The 17053-nt window shown below is 35.4% G+C and overlaps 2 protein-coding genes across 4 annotated transcripts in view; both read right to left on the reverse strand.

Annotated features, from left to right (window-relative positions):
- The window catches only part of LOC106066758 (neprilysin-like), a 42365-nt gene extending 35740 nt beyond the window's left edge, over positions 1-6625 (reverse strand). Inside the window, exons 1-2 of one of the 3 annotated variants that reach the window (XM_056026098.1) lie at positions 6510-6625; positions 5769-5988 (exon numbers count right to left, since the gene is read on the reverse strand). In XM_056026098.1, coding sequence (XP_055882073.1) covers positions 5769-5779 — 11 coding nt within the window. In that variant the 5' untranslated portion in view covers positions 5780-5988; positions 6510-6625. Of the gene's footprint in view, positions 1-5768; positions 5989-6156; positions 6405-6509 lie in introns of those variants that run through there. The other 2 variants (XM_056026097.1, XM_056026099.1) reach the window with 2 other exon arrangements.
- Positions 6626-14779: 8154 nt separating this feature from the next.
- Positions 14780-17053, reverse strand: part of LOC106066760 (endothelin-converting enzyme 2-like) — a 35627-nt gene continuing 33353 nt past the window's right edge. The window contains exons 21-22 of the mRNA XM_056025339.1: positions 16861-16934; positions 14780-15786 (exon numbers count right to left, since the gene is read on the reverse strand). Coding sequence (XP_055881314.1) covers positions 15687-15786; positions 16861-16934 — 174 coding nt within the window. The 3' untranslated portion in view covers positions 14780-15686. The remainder of the gene's footprint in view (positions 15787-16860; positions 16935-17053) is intronic.

Below are 17053 nucleotides of genomic sequence, written 5' to 3' on the forward strand. Positions count from 1 at the left end.
ATGAAGTCTAGACAAGAAAGAGAGATTTATGAAGTCATTGCAATCGACATTTATGAAGTCTACATAGGAAAGAGAGATTTATGCAAGGGAGATTTATGAAGTCTACACATTAAAGAGAGATTTATGAAGTATACACTTGGAAGAGAGATTTATGAAGTCTATACGGAGAAATAATATGTATGAATTCTATTCAAGGGAGATTTCTAAAGTTTACAAAAGGTCTCTTGAACTAAGTCTCCTGAAAGTAAAAAAGTAAGAAACGTTATATCAAACGTACTTTAGTCATTTCGTGTTTTTTTTGTGTGTGTTTATTATTAAAAGGAAGTTGTTTTATTTTTAAATATTGATATAGACTCTAGTTGACGTTATCAAAAATGATAGAGTGATTCATCTGTTTTATTTAACAAAACCCAAAAGAAAAATCTTACTCTGGAATAAATGTAACCTAACACAACTACACCAAGCTGCACTAAACTTTCAACAAACATTCTTATTAGAAAAAGACATTAACCAACCAGTCGATGACCTCTGGAATTTCATTAAAAACCATCTTAAAAGCATAATAGAAAATCATATACCAACTAAATACACATCAAACAAAATAAATAAATGCTGGTTTAATAATAGACTAAAGAAGCTTTGTAAACAGAAGGAAAACCTCTATAGAAAATTTAAAGAAACTAATGCAGAAAGAGTTTACAAAAAGTATATAAAAATTAAACACTTAACCCAAAAAGTAAGCAGACAGCTGCAGAGTGAATACATAAACAATGTAATATCTAAAGATAACAACAAAAACCTATGGTCATACATTAAGTCTAAGAAAATGGAAACAACAGGCGTAGCGCCATTAAAAGATGAACATAACATAATACATAATGATAATGAAACTAAAGCAAACATTCTAAACAAAAACTTTGCATCAGCATTCTCAGCCCCAGGAGACAAAGACATATTACTGAATTTGAACCAAGTAGACAACATAGAAGATATAGTAGTACAAGAAAATGGAATTCAAAAACTATTAGCCAACACCAAACCAAATAAAGCTTCTGGACCTGATGGTATTCCAGCTAGATTACTCAAAGAACTAAGTAATGAGCTAGCCCCAGTGTTCAAAATACTCTTTCAGGCTTCACTTAACCAGGGCAGAGTACCAAAGGACTGGAAAGAAGCTAATGTCACCCCCCTATTTAAAAAAGGAGAAAAATCTGACCCAGGGAACTACAGACCAGTATCACTTACCAGCATCACATGTAAAATCCTAGAACACATAATATGTAGCAACATCATAAACCACTTAGACAAACATAATGTCCTCACACCATACCAACATGGCTTTAGGAAATATAGATCATGTGAAACACAACTAATAGGACTAATTGATGATTTTTCAAAAGGTTTAGATAATAGTGAACAAATAGATGCTATCTTACTAGATTTTTCTAAGGCTTTTGACAAGTTCACCACCATAGTTTGCTTAAAAAATTAAAATATTTCGGCATTAATGGTCCACTGCATCAGTGGATTAAAGACTTTCTGATAGGGAGAGAACAAACTGTAATAATAAATGGCTCTAAATCAACACCGATAACAGTAAACTCAGGTGTACCTCAAGGTACAGTCTTGGGTCCACTACTATTTTTAATTTACATAAATGATTTACCAAATTGCATTAGTTCAGGAACAAAAGTCAGATTATTTGCAGACGATTGCATAATATATAGAACAATAAAAACAACACAAGACACAGATATTTTACAAAGAGAATTAGATGAATTACAGAAATGGGAATCAAATTGGAGCATGTCTTTCCACCCAGAAAAATGTCAGTTGTTAAGAGTAACAAAAAAACTAAAACAAATTAATTCCACTTATCTTATTCATGGCAAACCAGTATCACAGACTAAAAACGCAAAATACCTAGGTGTTATAATAAATGAAAAACTATCATGGAATCCACATATTAATGAAACTACAAAAAAATCAAACAAATCATTAGGATTTATTAAAAGAAATTTCTATAAATCAAATAAGAACATAAAACTAAAATGTTACTTAACCTTGGTTAGGCCAATAATAGAATATGCATCCTCCGTTTGGGACCCCTCAACTCAAGAAAACATTAAGAAACTGGAACAGACACAAAATAGAGCAGTGAGATTCATAACAAACGAATATTCACATTTGACTAGAGTAACACCTTTAGTAAAATCACTAAATTTAGAAAGCCTTCAGGACAGAAGGCTCAAAAGTAAAGTAGCAATCATACATAAAACACTGAACCATAATCTTCAAATACAAAAACAAAATTTAATAAAATACTCTGAAAGACACAAAGATAAAGGCACATTCCTCGTCCCATATGCTAGGACAAATTTGTACAAATACTCCTTCTTCCCTAGTGCTATTAGAGCATGGAATGGGTTGCCTGAGCTAGCCAGGAAAACCAGTGACTTGGCAGAATTTAAGTCATTGGTTAATATGCATGACTAAATGCATGACGCGTAGGACGTAATCATCTTCTTTTTTGAAGTAACGTCTGTATTATATAAGATAAGATAAGACTTCATGCGTTTCGTAGACACACAAAAAAAATAGCAACCGGAAAGTTATCAAGATTCAAACAAAAATATGTGCAGCTTTCCAAACGTACACGTCTGACAGCACACACCCAGGGCTTGTGATCACCATGGCAACGCATTACGTTTTTTTTTTTTTGAACTCTTTGACTTGGGATTGGTAATTAGCTTTAAAGCTGGAGCCGAAGTCTCAGGTTCTACCATCAGTAGGAAATTTAAATAAATGATTGGCTCAATAATTTATGTTTTCCCAGAGTTTATATGTGCTCAGGGTCTTGTGGACGGTCGTTGACTTTCGTTATTAAGCTTCTGGTAGGCAACAAAATCGCAGTTTTCTTATTATATTTTAACTTGTAAAAAACGTTTAAATAAATGGAATAACTTCTGATGTGAATAAAAAAACTCAATATTACTTTTATTACAATATAAACAAATTCAACTTGAGATAAAATGAAATAAATGTAGTAGACTCTTGTAGTAATATATAACCCAGACTTAAGTAATAATATATAACCCAGACTTTAGTAGTTATATATAACCCAGACTTTAGTAGTAATATATAACCCAGACTTTAGTAGTAATATATAACCCAGACTTTAGTAGTAATATATAACCCAGACTTTAGTAGTAATATATAACCCAGACTTTAGTAGTAATATATAACCCAGACTTTAGTAGTAATATATCACCCAGACTCTAGTAGTAATATATAACCCAGACTTAAATAGTAACATATACTCCAGACTTTAGTAGTAATATACAACCCAGACTTTAGTAGTAATATATAACCCAGACTTTAGTAGTAATATACAACCCAGACTTTAGTAGTAATATATAAAGGTGTTTCATACAAAATCTAACTCACTACAAAAAACACGTCTTTTCACTCTGGCAATCTGGAATCGTTTGTGGCCTACCAAGACAGCTGACGACAATGCCGCTTATCTTGCATCATTCACACTACATAGCCATCAACCAATCGCTAACCTCTTCCTACCTTCACCATAGAAACACACTCACATATACACACAGGGATGTATGTTTTCATAGTTTCAATATGTGTCCAGGGATATAGGCCTATGTTTTCATAGTTTCAATATGTGTCCAGGGATATAGGCCTATGTTTTTATAGTTTCAATATGTGTCCAGGGATATAGGCCTATATTTTCATAGTTTCAATATGTGTCCAGGGATAGAGGCCTATGTTTTCATATATTTTGAAAATCTGTTGTTCTTATTAAGCCTACGTTACTACTTATTACGTACCAAATTTTTGCTTTTAAAAATGTTATTTTCTAAATATGAATATTTCAAAAAAACATCTTTCAACATTAAGATGCATAGACGTTGTAACCCTTATATAAACAAATTGCTGGTAACGGAGGAGAACCGGTATTTTGTGGTTGGGAGTGAGGAACTAACCACAGGTTTGTGCCTGAATAGACCCTGTGACAGCGAGACCATTCGTTACAGTACCCTCAACACTGACCTGGAACGTCGCAACCTGTGGGCAGTGGAGACCAACAGTTCGTTGCCTAGTCGTACAGACCAGTGACGTGGCAACGATCTACTGGTCTAAACTGCCCACAGGTTGTGACGTTGCAGGTCAGTGTTCAGGCCCTCTATAACATCCCATCATACAAATATCCGACACTATCCAAATGCCCCGGCCTACTGTAAAGACTTCCTTTTATAGAGATGCATGAATTATAAAGTAACTGGGTGCGTGTAAATTAAACTTAAAGTTAATGATGTAATATAAATATTTTTGTTGTTTTTAAATCGATTCCTCCTTTATGAATTTATTTTTTATTCTACTTATTTCTAGAAAATGCTTCACTATTGCAAGGAGACCTTCCATTTTATAATTGTAATCAGGTTCTTCTATTAACAGTCCAGCTTATGGCTTCTACATACGACGGTAACCAAGATGTTCATGGTCGTCCATTTATGTATTCGTCTATTTACTGAACACAAGAAACATTTGAGTCAAATGTGGGAATTCCCGGTGAAACTGTATCCAAAATAAAAAGACTTAAGCCAAATGTACTTTTAAGATGACTATATTTAGTAAAATTAGGGCGGTCAAACCAGAGTTTTCCCTGTGTGGCTAATTAGGTATTTTCCCCCCACATATAAAAACTGTCAAATTTCTAGGAAAATTGGTAAAACCGTTTTAGATTAGCCTGTCCAGTGTCCACCCAACTTTTTTTTAACCCATTAAGAGTTTGCAAGCGAATATGTGGAATTGTAAAAATATTTCTTAAGATCCTTCTTTTTACAAAGCTTATATCAACTCAATCTGTCTGTCTGTCTGTCTGGTAAAAAATGTGTACACGTTATTTCTCACACACCCATTCTCAGAGTTTCAAGCTGAAACTTCGCATAATTATTCATTGACATAGACATGAATCAATGAAAAAAGAAACCATTAAGCATTTAATTACTGATAATGCATTATTTTGTTTAATAGCAACAATGTAAACTAATACTTCAGTATTTACAGATCTGGCTAAATGTGTTGGGTATAGTCCCCATAAATAATTGTTAACGCTATTTCTCCCAAATGAAAACTCTCCGATCAAGTTGATACTTTAAACAATAAGTTATTTTGCTTTATAAAAAATGAATCAATCAACAAAAAATACTCAATTAGTCAACTAATTATTGTTAATCAATTATCTTGTTTGAGATCGAATAAGGGAAATAGCTTGTACATTATTATTAGATATAGTTTTCAGGACGGAGTTCTTCCCCTTTAGAAAAGCTTTTTTTTTGTAAAGTGCTTTCATATTTTGCTTGTTTGCTTCAATGTTAAAATGTGTATTATATTTAGCGAAATTATAATTTAATGTTAAAACCCAAATGTTGACCTAAATTTGCATTGTAAATAGAGACGATGAGTAAGTAAGACGTTCATTTGTACATAGTATTAGCATTGGCTAACGATTTTTAACTCTTTCTCTTCGTAATTATTTATCACATTCTGGTGGAATCAACTTTGGTATCGTCAGTTAGGGGAGAAAGAGTTAATCTGTCAATTTAATGCTGCGGGAAGAAATGTCAATGCATCATGATAGAAAGAAAATGTGACTTAAAAGAGACCAACTCTTGTTACGAGAAGAAGGATCAAAGAACTAAGAACATTTCTGCCCCTGGTATTGTAGGGCGTGGCTCTTCACTCACCTGTCTGCCATACTGCTTCTGGCGGGTCCCCCGGATATTTTCACAGGTCAACTGATACCGATTAATGTGCCTGTTGTTTTGTGTAAGATCCTTTACTGCCTGGAAACCCCAAAAGATCACATACAAATCCTAAATTCCGATAGTAATCTCGTGAAGTTACAGACATACAAATCCAATAGAATAAAAGCACCCTTGACAGAATCCTTAGTTGTTCCAATACCTGTATTGAAAAATAAAACACAACTTATAAACGACTCTTATCTGCGGCAACACATGTCTTCTATAGAAGTTAAAACTGTCACAAATAAATCTTCAAATATACGGTTTATTTTAAAATAACACAGCTAATATAGAAAAGAATAGATAATCTAATTCTAATTATTCTTACGGTCTGCTCTGCCGCGGACGCGGGACAAATGTAACAAAGATCTATGTAATTTTAAATAATGCGGTTTTAAAAAAGGTAGGTACTGGAATGTATAAAGACTCGAAAACACGATTAAAACCGAGTGTATTTAGACGCTGAGGTAAACAACGGTTAATGTACGCGAATGTATTGGTAACAGATTTTGCTGATGTTTGCTCTCGGATGCCTGGCTCAGTACCCAGAAACTCACTTAACAGCCAAAAATGAAACGAATATTGGCATCACACTGATTCCCCCCTCCCCCCCATCTTTTGGCTCGCCCCCCCCCCCCCCCCCATCCTCCCAGCTTTCTTTTTATCTCACAGGCTTTCTACCTGGAATAACACAGATCGAGTAGCAACTGGCAAATGTGAGGTAAGTCGGCATGACTCCCTCCCCATGCACAGCACGCGAGGGAAGTCAGTCACAGCTCCCTATCCTCCACCCACGCCCCTGTAAAGACTTGTGTGAGTAAGAAAACTGTCTACATGGAAGTCAAGGAGAAATGTGTTCTTACATTGGACTCTTCCACGGATTTTCAGGATTCTGGGGGCACATGTAGTGCCATGTTTTCAACACGTTTCCGGGCGCCTTGAGTGTAGCTTTAGGGTGCATGTCTGCCGAGGCGTCCCTAGGGGGGGGGGGGGGGGGAGGGAGGGAGCCAGGTCACTGAGGGCACCTCAGAAAAAAAATAGTGTTGCTATTAATGTTACCTTTGCAACTGGAAATTGTCTTCTTCGCCAATTAGCAACAAATAATTATTGCTAACAAATGTACGTTTCATAAAGGGACAGTTTATTTTAATAACAGACCATTTGAACAGGGCCGGCCTTAAACATAGGCAAACTAGGCAGCCGCCTAGGGACTCCGATTGCCGGGGTCTCCTAATATTTTTTTAGACAAGAAAGAGCGACACGTGTACCCAGTGTTATTGTGAAGTTACTTGGTTTTAAATTAATTAAGTACTTTTTTTTTTCACTGTTTATTTTTTTATTTTTCTATCTCATTTAGGGGCCACCAAAAGTCTATTCGCTTAGGGTACAATGATCTAAGATCGGCCCTGTTTTGAACAATATTCGAGTTTCATTTCAATTTTTTGAGTTCGTTTTTAAACTAAGGACTTGTTTTATTCAAATGTCAACTATTTTTTATTTAAAAAAACAAAAAAAAAAACTTGACGTTTGAAGATTACACAATGATTTTTTTAACCTTTAATTACTTTAGAAAAAAAAGTGTATATCTAGCTCTCTCATTGTATTTCCATCACATATATACCATTTATTGTTTTATCACTTATTGTTTCACTTGATTTATTTTTTCTACATGTTTTTTCTTCATTAAAAACATTGTGAGAACTCTATACTGACGAACACACTCAGGTATATATACTTATGTACTTTATCTACGGGGTACTGTGCACCTGTTCTGAAGGTTACAGTAACACAGCGAGAATTACGAAAAACTATTGGAATAATTCAATTATACATACACATACAAACAGCAAAACAACCACACAAAAACAGCAACACAGACTGACTAGTTAGATTTGCATACATATTACATGCACAAAGGAAGCACTGTGGATCGAATGTTTAATGAGCTAAATATAACTAATATGGAACTAAATCTAAAGAGCTAAGGCTTGATGTAGGCCTACAATTTTGTAATAGAGTAAATATCTCCACGAATAATTGTCATGAGTCGGGAAACTTTACAATGAAATCAGGCAAAAATAACTCCACGAATAACTTACCAGATTTACGGAACTTTATATAAAATTACGCAAAAAAAAAAAAAACTTATAAAAAAAATACTCCACGTATATTTGTCCAGAGTCACAAAACTTTATAATGAAAACTTAGTCTCTTAGCGTTCGCCACTTGTTAATTCTAATCAGTCTGCCACCGTCTGCTACTAATTTGTGTGTGCTTACATGCATGTGTGTGTGTGTGTGTTTGTTTCTGTCCAATGTATAAAACAATGAGATTCCAATGCTATCAGTTCTCCAGTAGGAAACATGCCGGACAAGATGGAGGGCTACGAAAAGTGTCTTGTCTACTTAGACATTGACCATTTCTTGACGTTGCCATGTAGTCATTCTCACGTATATGAAAAACTAGAAACGACTATCTAATTTCTATTTCTTTGGATGTTCCGTCAACTGAGATCACAAAACATTATCAAAAAAATAATACGAATTTGATATCAACTTTTTATTTGTCTTGAGCGCTGCCACCAATGAAAAAGACAAATGGTACAGAATTAATACCCTATAGTACCGGTATTTTTGTCCAGAACTGCATTGCCCAACAGATCTATTATCTCGTTTCGAAGCTGTTGGGCTTTGATTTCCTGTCAAATTTGAATATTCATAGCAATTTTCTGAGGTTTTTTGTATAAATATATGGCGTTAAATTTCTTTTAAGAACAATGAACCAAGTTTCAACCACATACTAAGCATTGGTAAGACAATGGCACTATTCCATGATCAATTTAGCCATCTGTCTATCTTCTAGATCGTGTTATAACCCTGCTCCCCTTTTCGGTTTCCTTATTAATTGAAATAGCACAAACCAATTCAAATTGAACGATTCCTATTTTTAATCTCTGAAGTTTCTTTGGCTTGCTAAATATTTATTTTTATTTTGTTTAGATTTGATCTCCTTTTTATTCTGATATAATGATTACATTCACATTTTGTAAACAATACAGAAGACAACAAAACAATGAGATGAAGACTTTCGAGGACGCATCGTCTTGATTGAATGTCTTACACTATTTCACAATGTAAACTTCTTCGGATTCAATAGTTGTTGTTTTTTATGTCAGACTAATTTTTTTTTATGTCAGACTAATTTTTTTTTATGTCAGACTAATTTTTTTTTATGTCAGACTATTTTTTTATGTCAGACTACCAGATTTCAATTACAATAACACACAAGACAAACAGGTTAACTCATCCACGTTGAGCAGTCAAGGTAATGGAGAAGTTGTATATAGTTCCTGATCATTTACACTGTTCAAACTAATATACCCGCTGCAGTTCATCAATTATAAATTCATAGTCGCAGATATACAAACATATAATACTATTGAGCAGTCAAGGTTATTGAGAAGTTGTATATAGTTCATGATCAAATACACTGTCCATTGTAATATACCTGATGGAGTTCATCAATTATAAATTTATAGTCGCAGATATAGGAGCATTAGCGAGTGGTCAAAATAAGATCAGTTTTTCATGTTCATTACAGAGAACGAAGACCCAAAATTGTTCATAGTGAATGATTTTGTTTATGCGTTTACCAGCTGACGGATCAGCCTGAACGCTAAGATAGTGAAGAATAAACAATGAATGTGCAAACGATAAAATGAAAAGATGATATTACAGATGTTAAATAAAAAACAAAATAAAAACATTTTGAGGTTTGAAAAAATTGAATAATTTGCAGCTGTATCGAAATTTTAATTAGTGACAATCAGGACTATCCCTGTTTCTTAACCAAAGTCTCCCCGTCTCTCCATTCCTCTATTACTACCAATGGTTTTATGAACAGACAAGGAAAAAAAAATGGACGAAATGGAAACAATTGTCACCCTAAACGCACGGTTAGGGCTAGCCACCATTACAATTTACAAAACTTAATAGAAAGCAAGTCCTTACATTAAAGCTTCAAACACTGGTTTTAAAGTTCATATTAATTTAATTTTCGTACAACGTTCGGGAAATTTTGAGGGAGCTTTTTAAATTCTTTTTTTTTATCATTTTTTACAAAAGTGAATTTATTTTTTCACTTTGGTGTCACCCCCAAGTTCTCAATAAGTCAAAAGTCATGGGCCCAAGCCCCTAATGGTCGTGTGCCCGGGTTCATTGATCCCCCTCGCGACATGGATGCTACGCCACTGTATATATCTATGTGTATCTTTAGTCTTTATGTGTCGATGAATCATGAGAGAGGCCAAGTGCGCTTGAACTTGGTTACCTAGAAGGGGGCTCGAGGTTCGACACCCGACTCGGGCAGAGTTGTGTTTACTGAGCCCCTAAAGGCAGCACGGAAAACCAACTCCCAGATACCCCCTCCCTCCTACTGGTCCACAAATGAGATTGGACCAAAAGCGCTCTGAGCATGCTATAAGCATGAAAGTAGCGCCATATAAAAGCTATAATAATAATAATCGTGAGTTCCTAGAGTCTATATGAGCCAAGAAGTTTGTTTTTCTAGCTAGTGTCTATATGTGCCAGGGAAGGTATGTTTTCCTATAGTTTTTATGTGCCCAAGGAAAATTTGACTAATAAAGCCTAGCTTACTCATTCTTATGTTCGAAGTAAAATTGTAAAACTGTAATCTTCACTAGTAGTCTCTTAACTCGTGAATGTTGGACATTGTCTCTACACCAGTCTTCTGCGAAACTATGAAACTCTAGGAACGCTGAGGCTGAAAGAAGAATCCAAGCTTCTGAGAGTAAATGCTGCAGAAAAGAAGGCAAATGAGTTTGTACTTTTAAACTTCAACACTCTGACTGGCAAAAAGGGAAAAAATTCAAGGCTGTTAAGAGACGAAAGCTGATCTGGTTTGGTCATATCGTAAAATATGTCTCTCTATCAAAAGTCATTCTTCAAGATACAGTGGAGGGAGAACTAAGAAAGGGTCGTCCAAAGAAATGTCTGGTTGGATAACACAAAAGAATGGACCAGGCCTCTCTCTTGATATCCTGCTAAGAACAGCTGCTGACCGGGAAAAATCGAAGGACTTGGTTACACGAACTGTCATAGCACCACTAACATCTCTGTCGACGGCCTCGTCTTGTTAAGATCAGCTAGTTAGTATAAGTCTGTAAAACAAATGACCCATTTCAAATCTTGCAATTTATGGGGGAAGAGGATGTCAATGGCATCTGTTTATGTAGAGCACGGGTTAAATAGGGTGTCATGTGACCAGCACAACGACCAACCTGAATTACTTTTCCCCAACTAATGCCAGGTACCCATTAGAGTTTGGTGGACTTAAGAGTCGCCCTAAAAAAATCCCTGAATTAAAAATTCCAGTCTTCATCAAAATTCAAAGCGGTTTGAGAGCCAAGCGCTTTCCCACTCAGCCACCTCGCCTTCATCTATGTGTGTACTGGGTTTGATTTCTTGCTTGAAATATTGTGCACACTTAGTATGTGAGTTATTTGTTGTAGTGTTTTGTAGTGTAGTGTAATGTTCTGTAGTGTAGTGTATCATTCTGGATGGCAAGCTTTGAACGTCATGTTTCTTTAATTTTTTTTCATTAAAGCCGCCCCCCTCCCCAGGCTTTCAACCAGTTTCTGCCTTTACACACACACACACACACACACAAAATCTATTTTGTACTAGCTGAAATTCCAAGCTCGGCAGAACTCAGCCCCGCCCACTTTATGTATTGTTGCGTGTAGTCACATGGGTGTCACGTGGGGGCAATCAAAGCTGTGGCATGAGTTTTCATAGTTTCGCAGAAGACTAGTGTAGAGACAATGTGAAAGGTCACACACAAGGCAAAGATTTTCATTCCCACCAGTCACACAGAAGGTCATAGTGCACTTGACGTCAGAGTTAGGAGTTGTTTTTTTTTTCTATTGTTTTCTAGTTAGAAAAAAGGAAATTCGCTTCCCCCCCCCCCCATCCCAACACTATGCTTTTTTAGGTAACAGGTCCACTAATATCAAGTCATCTTGGGTATTATTAAACAGTGGCTAGGACCCACCCTCCCCAATCCGCTGGCGCCATGAAAAGCTTAAGACGTCCAAATCTGAAGATATCTTTATATGGAGAGTATTATGCGGTACCAATATGCAAAAACGTCTTAAGAAATATCGAACGCCTTCTTATAAGTTAAGATAAGATAATTTTAGTGATCCAATCAAATGGAAATTCAGTTTGACTAAAATTGACAACCTAAGAGTAACTAGTTTACAAAAACAAATAATGGATGACAGAAAAGAAATGCTGATTATCTTATATCTTATATAATACAGACTTTATTTAAAAAAAGAAGATGATTACGTCCTACGCGTCGTGATTATGTCACAATGTAATCAGGTCGCCTGCCGAGCGGCGCCCCGGAAGTTTACCAATGTTAGCCAATTAATTAAATCAGAGACGCCTTTGCAAACTGAAATCTTATCTTATATGATACAGACGTTACTTCAAAAAAGAAATCGTAAAAAAAATAAAAAATTAAAAAAACTGAAATGTATCGACTTATCATAGCCATGCGTTAATTAAACTAGTCGGTAAGGATAATTTGCAATTCATTCGTGATAACAGAACAGGATCTGGCTCATCATGCTAATTGTTTGGTTTACATGTTTCATATTTTCCTTCAGTATTGAAGATTATTGTCAGTAGAGGGCAAGAAAGGCTTTTGTTGTTTTTTGGGGTCTGAGTTGAAAAAGATAATTATTCCGAGAAACTGCCTGGTCGTGCGGTTTGCGCGCTAGACTGTCGTTCGGATTTATCGACGGTCGAGGGTTCAAACCCTGCCCGCTCCCATCCCCCGTCGTCCTGCGGGAGGTTTGGACTAGGAAGTAAACTATCTTCAACTCTGAAGGAACATCCGAAATATGTAAAACATTTTACAAACAAACATTTTTTTACAAACAATGTAGAGTTTTTCTTCTTTGATTATTTCATACTTTGTGGAATATGATAGTGAGCCAAACATGTTTTATTTTAAAAGAAAGTTTTGGCTGTTTTAAAAAAGGATCAACATTTAAACGGCATCATAAAACAAATATGACGGCATTCTTGGTTTGAGCCGCGAATAAAGGATTGTGAAGAATAAATGGTACTTTTGTTGCGTAAAACTGACATATGCATTTATTGTTCACTTTTTTCAATATACAATGTAAAAGTACAAGTTTAAAAAGTAATGTACAGTACAGAAATGAAGCCATTTTCTGACGTGTAAAAAAAAAACAACAGAAACATGAAATATCCCACTAATTAATGTCAGTACTAGATCCACGAGCTTCTAATCAAAACGTTTCATTTCTCTTTTATTTCGTTGCTGTAACTTTTCATTCATGTGGCCCGCGACCCGAGTGTCGGAATCGAAATGGCCCGCGGGTCGAATTAGGTTGGGCATCACTGGTCCAGACTTTAAACCAATTTTAAATTAATTTTATTTTACTTTGAAACATTAGAACGGTAAAATCAGAGTTTTCCCATTCTGGTCAATCCCCCCCCCCCCACCAAAAAAAAAATACTACTGTGGAATTTCTAGGAAAAGTATCAAGAAACGTGTCCACCCATCCAGATTCTACCCTTTTTTTTTACAGGATGAAAACTTTGCAAGCTGACAAGTGGAATTGCAAAAATATATACAATAAAAAGTTTAAAAACTAAGAAATAATTGTACACATATTTAAACAACAGTTATAAAGCAGCGTTTAATATTAATTATTTCTAGTGTTTTACCACCATCGATTCACTGGCCCTTTAAGAGACATAAGATAATGATCAAATAAAGACTTATTCCAGATGCATTTAATGTGAGATGGTTATTCACGAACCCCCTGCCTTAGATCAACTATCCTTTAGATCAGTGTTTCCCAAACTGTGTTCCGCGGAACCCTAGTTTTCTACGAGGTCCGAATAGTTGTTCCATGAACTATTGGAATGACTAACTTAGTAGGCCACCACTTGAATTAATCTCTCTAGAGAATAAGGAAAGTGTTCCTGTAAATACTCAGGATGTGCGAAGTGTTCCGTTAAGGAAAAGGTTTGGGAAACACTGATTTAGTAGAGGGGCAATCAGTCAGGCTTAAAGTGAACCATATTCCTCATAACAATCAGTTCATTGAATACTTAAGAATATACAATATAACGACAAGAACAGCTCTAGCCGACAAAACAATACTATCATGTAGGCAGCCCCTTCGTTCCTCGCTTTATTTTGAAAGGGGGGGGGGTAGATGGGATTTTTTTTGATAATTCGTAGTGCGTAGCTTCTGATATTCAGGGTGAAAATATTGCTTACCAAACAGGTGACTCTTGGGTGTACCCTTTGGGGGGCCGCAAATGAGTTTGTAAGATAACATAAACTCTCATTGAAATCTTGTTTTATTTATGGTTAGAAAATGTGTGCATTAATAGGATGACTACCTTTATTGTGCTCTCCAGACAAAGAAGCATGCATTGAGACTAATGCAGGTAAGAGAGCACACTGCTCGCCAACAGAACAATGAACAGAGGAGCTGTTAGTGTGTGGCAGGGGGTGATGTGAGAGCGAGATTTCACTTGATGTTGTTACTAGATTGTCTAGGGTGACATGCTTTTAGGGATTAGTGCAGACAAGACATTCTTTCAGTACACTGCATCACATTTCTTTATACATGTGTGTCTATGCAGGGAGGGGTATAATGGAGGGCAGGCGAGGCCACAGCCCCGCGGACCTCCACAAGAATGGGGGCCTCCACAAAAGAGATAAAAATATATCTGAATTTCGACGGGTCGGAAACTTTTGCATATTTTTTTTTTGAAAGGAAAGTGAGTTTACATTTACAAGAGCTCAATTTCTTTTCTCTAAAATATAACTAACTTTAAGATATAAAGATAAGATAAGATATAAGTATTTTCATTCATAACTTGATCTTTATTAAACTTTTCGAAAATTATAGAGGCTTCCACATAAATCCTGCATTCGGGCCTTCACATACTTAAATCCGGCCCTGTGTGTGTTTTTTTGCCTTGCTTATAGACAAACTTGTTGAGAAAGTGAGCTACTAACACATAAACCTGATCACGTTTTAAAACGTATGACCTTTTCTGGAAACAAAGCTTATATGAGTGAAAGAGCCGCATTATTATTGCCATATCTCTCAATTTTGCAAGATTTTGAGTCTTTTTTTTATGTAAACCAAAATTAATTAATTACCACTAATGAAATAAAATGAAATGTTTGCTGTTTTTTTTTTATTGATTCGTGTATTGATTTCGACAATGACTAATTGTGCAAAGTTTCAGCTTGATCTGAGAATGGGAAGTGGGAGAAATAACGTGTACACAATTTTTACCAGATAGACAGGGTGAGGAGATATAAACTTTGTAATAAAGACTTTCTCACAAAGACATACTCTGTTTGATATCGAACTTCTGTCTAATCTCTAACCCAAAACTGTCCTCATCAGTTTCTGTTACTACATAACATTTTGGTTCTAGGTTATAAAATACCCAACCATATATCTATATCATATTGCTACTAGCTATGCATCTTAACAAACGGTAAAATTCTATAATATACACACTATTTTGTTTCACTATGAAGTTTAACTTATAACCTAATGACGAAAAGTCTACATATTTATACATCTCAAATCTCAACACTCACATCATATAAAAAAAACCTTAAACATTACGGATACAAAGGCAAACTAATATAAATTCTATGCTAGCAGTGACAATTGAAGTAAAATAGTTATAGTAAGATTACAACAGATAGTCTACTTGTCATAGGTATATTATGTTATGGCTAATAAGACAAGGAGACTCAGTATACAGCACATTTCTTGAGAGGATTCATGGGACTCCCTGGAATACATTGAAATGTGTCTGCGAAGTCTTGGGAATTCTGCAAAGTACCCAACACTCTGAAAATATATTTTATTCAGTGTTAGTAAAGTTAAAATAAATCAAACAAACAAGAATAATGGCGATCGATGGTAAATACCAAAATGAGGACACAGTATTACATAAATACCTGTGGTAATACGTTGGTTTTTTTTTCAGATCAATTTTATTTTAGGTCAAAGAGACTCCCTCCCCCCCCCCCCTTTGGGCTAAACCGAAAAAATGTAATACAAAAACTAGGCCTTATCCATCTAAAGCTGTTTCAGACTCTACTGAGCCACTGTGGTTGAAATTATGGCCAAAAGTGTGGTTTTGGTCTACGCCACTCTACGCGATTCACATTCCACTATAAAATATCTAGCGCAAGCTGGATGCATTGCAGTGTATCAGAAAACTTACTTAATGTCGAATCGACCTCGAGGAAAAAAAGCGGCTATGCAGGTACCAACTGGGTTTGCGTAGTTATATGAAACACTGCACGCATCCTTAATCTTCTAAATCGAAGACATTGCCATTATTACTATTATTATTATTATGTTAGAAATTAACGAGTAGTCATTCTCTGGCGCTGCCAGGGTCGAGTTTCTCCAAAGGGAAACAAAATTCATCGTAGTCCCTTTATCAGTTGATTTTATGGTGATGTGGCTGGTCTGTAGCAGTACCGCCCTCTGACAGGCAACAAGAATGTTCCTAGTAATGCCAAGGGCCTTGAATGTATATGTGAGTTCGGTTTTTATTATTCCCTGGGTAGATATAACAATGGGGTATATTGGTGTTTTAGATAACTTCCATAAACGCTTAATCTCTTAACCTAGGTTCCCATATTTTCGTTGTTTTTCTATCTCAGCTTAATGCATGAACCAAATTGAAATTGCATCATTCTTTTAATAATTTTTTTATCTACAAAATTTGAAATAGGGTCAAACGATAAGATGACGTAGTCAACAGTTCACTTCACAGCCTAGATGTAAAATAAACATTTGGCAACATCGTTTTCAAATTAGTTTTTTAAAATCCTTATAGAAATGTTTAATATTATCAGGTTTATTAAAACTACAGTTAACAATTGAAATGTCATTGAAATGTCAATCTACCTGAATCTGTCAGGGGCGTGAACTCCATTCAAAGTATAAATTCTATCTACGTCAGACATATGAGAGCACCAGGTCTGTGAATTAAAAAAAAAATATGCAATTGGAATAAAAGTTTTTGTAAAACATTTTAGTGAAATATTTGTACAACGTCCATTTCTGTTCCATATATGCACAATAATGATATAATTAATAT

This window comes from Biomphalaria glabrata, chromosome 4, assembly GCF_947242115.1.
Source record: "Biomphalaria glabrata chromosome 4, xgBioGlab47.1, whole genome shotgun sequence".
Lineage (NCBI taxonomy): Eukaryota > Metazoa > Mollusca > Gastropoda > Planorbidae > Biomphalaria > Biomphalaria glabrata.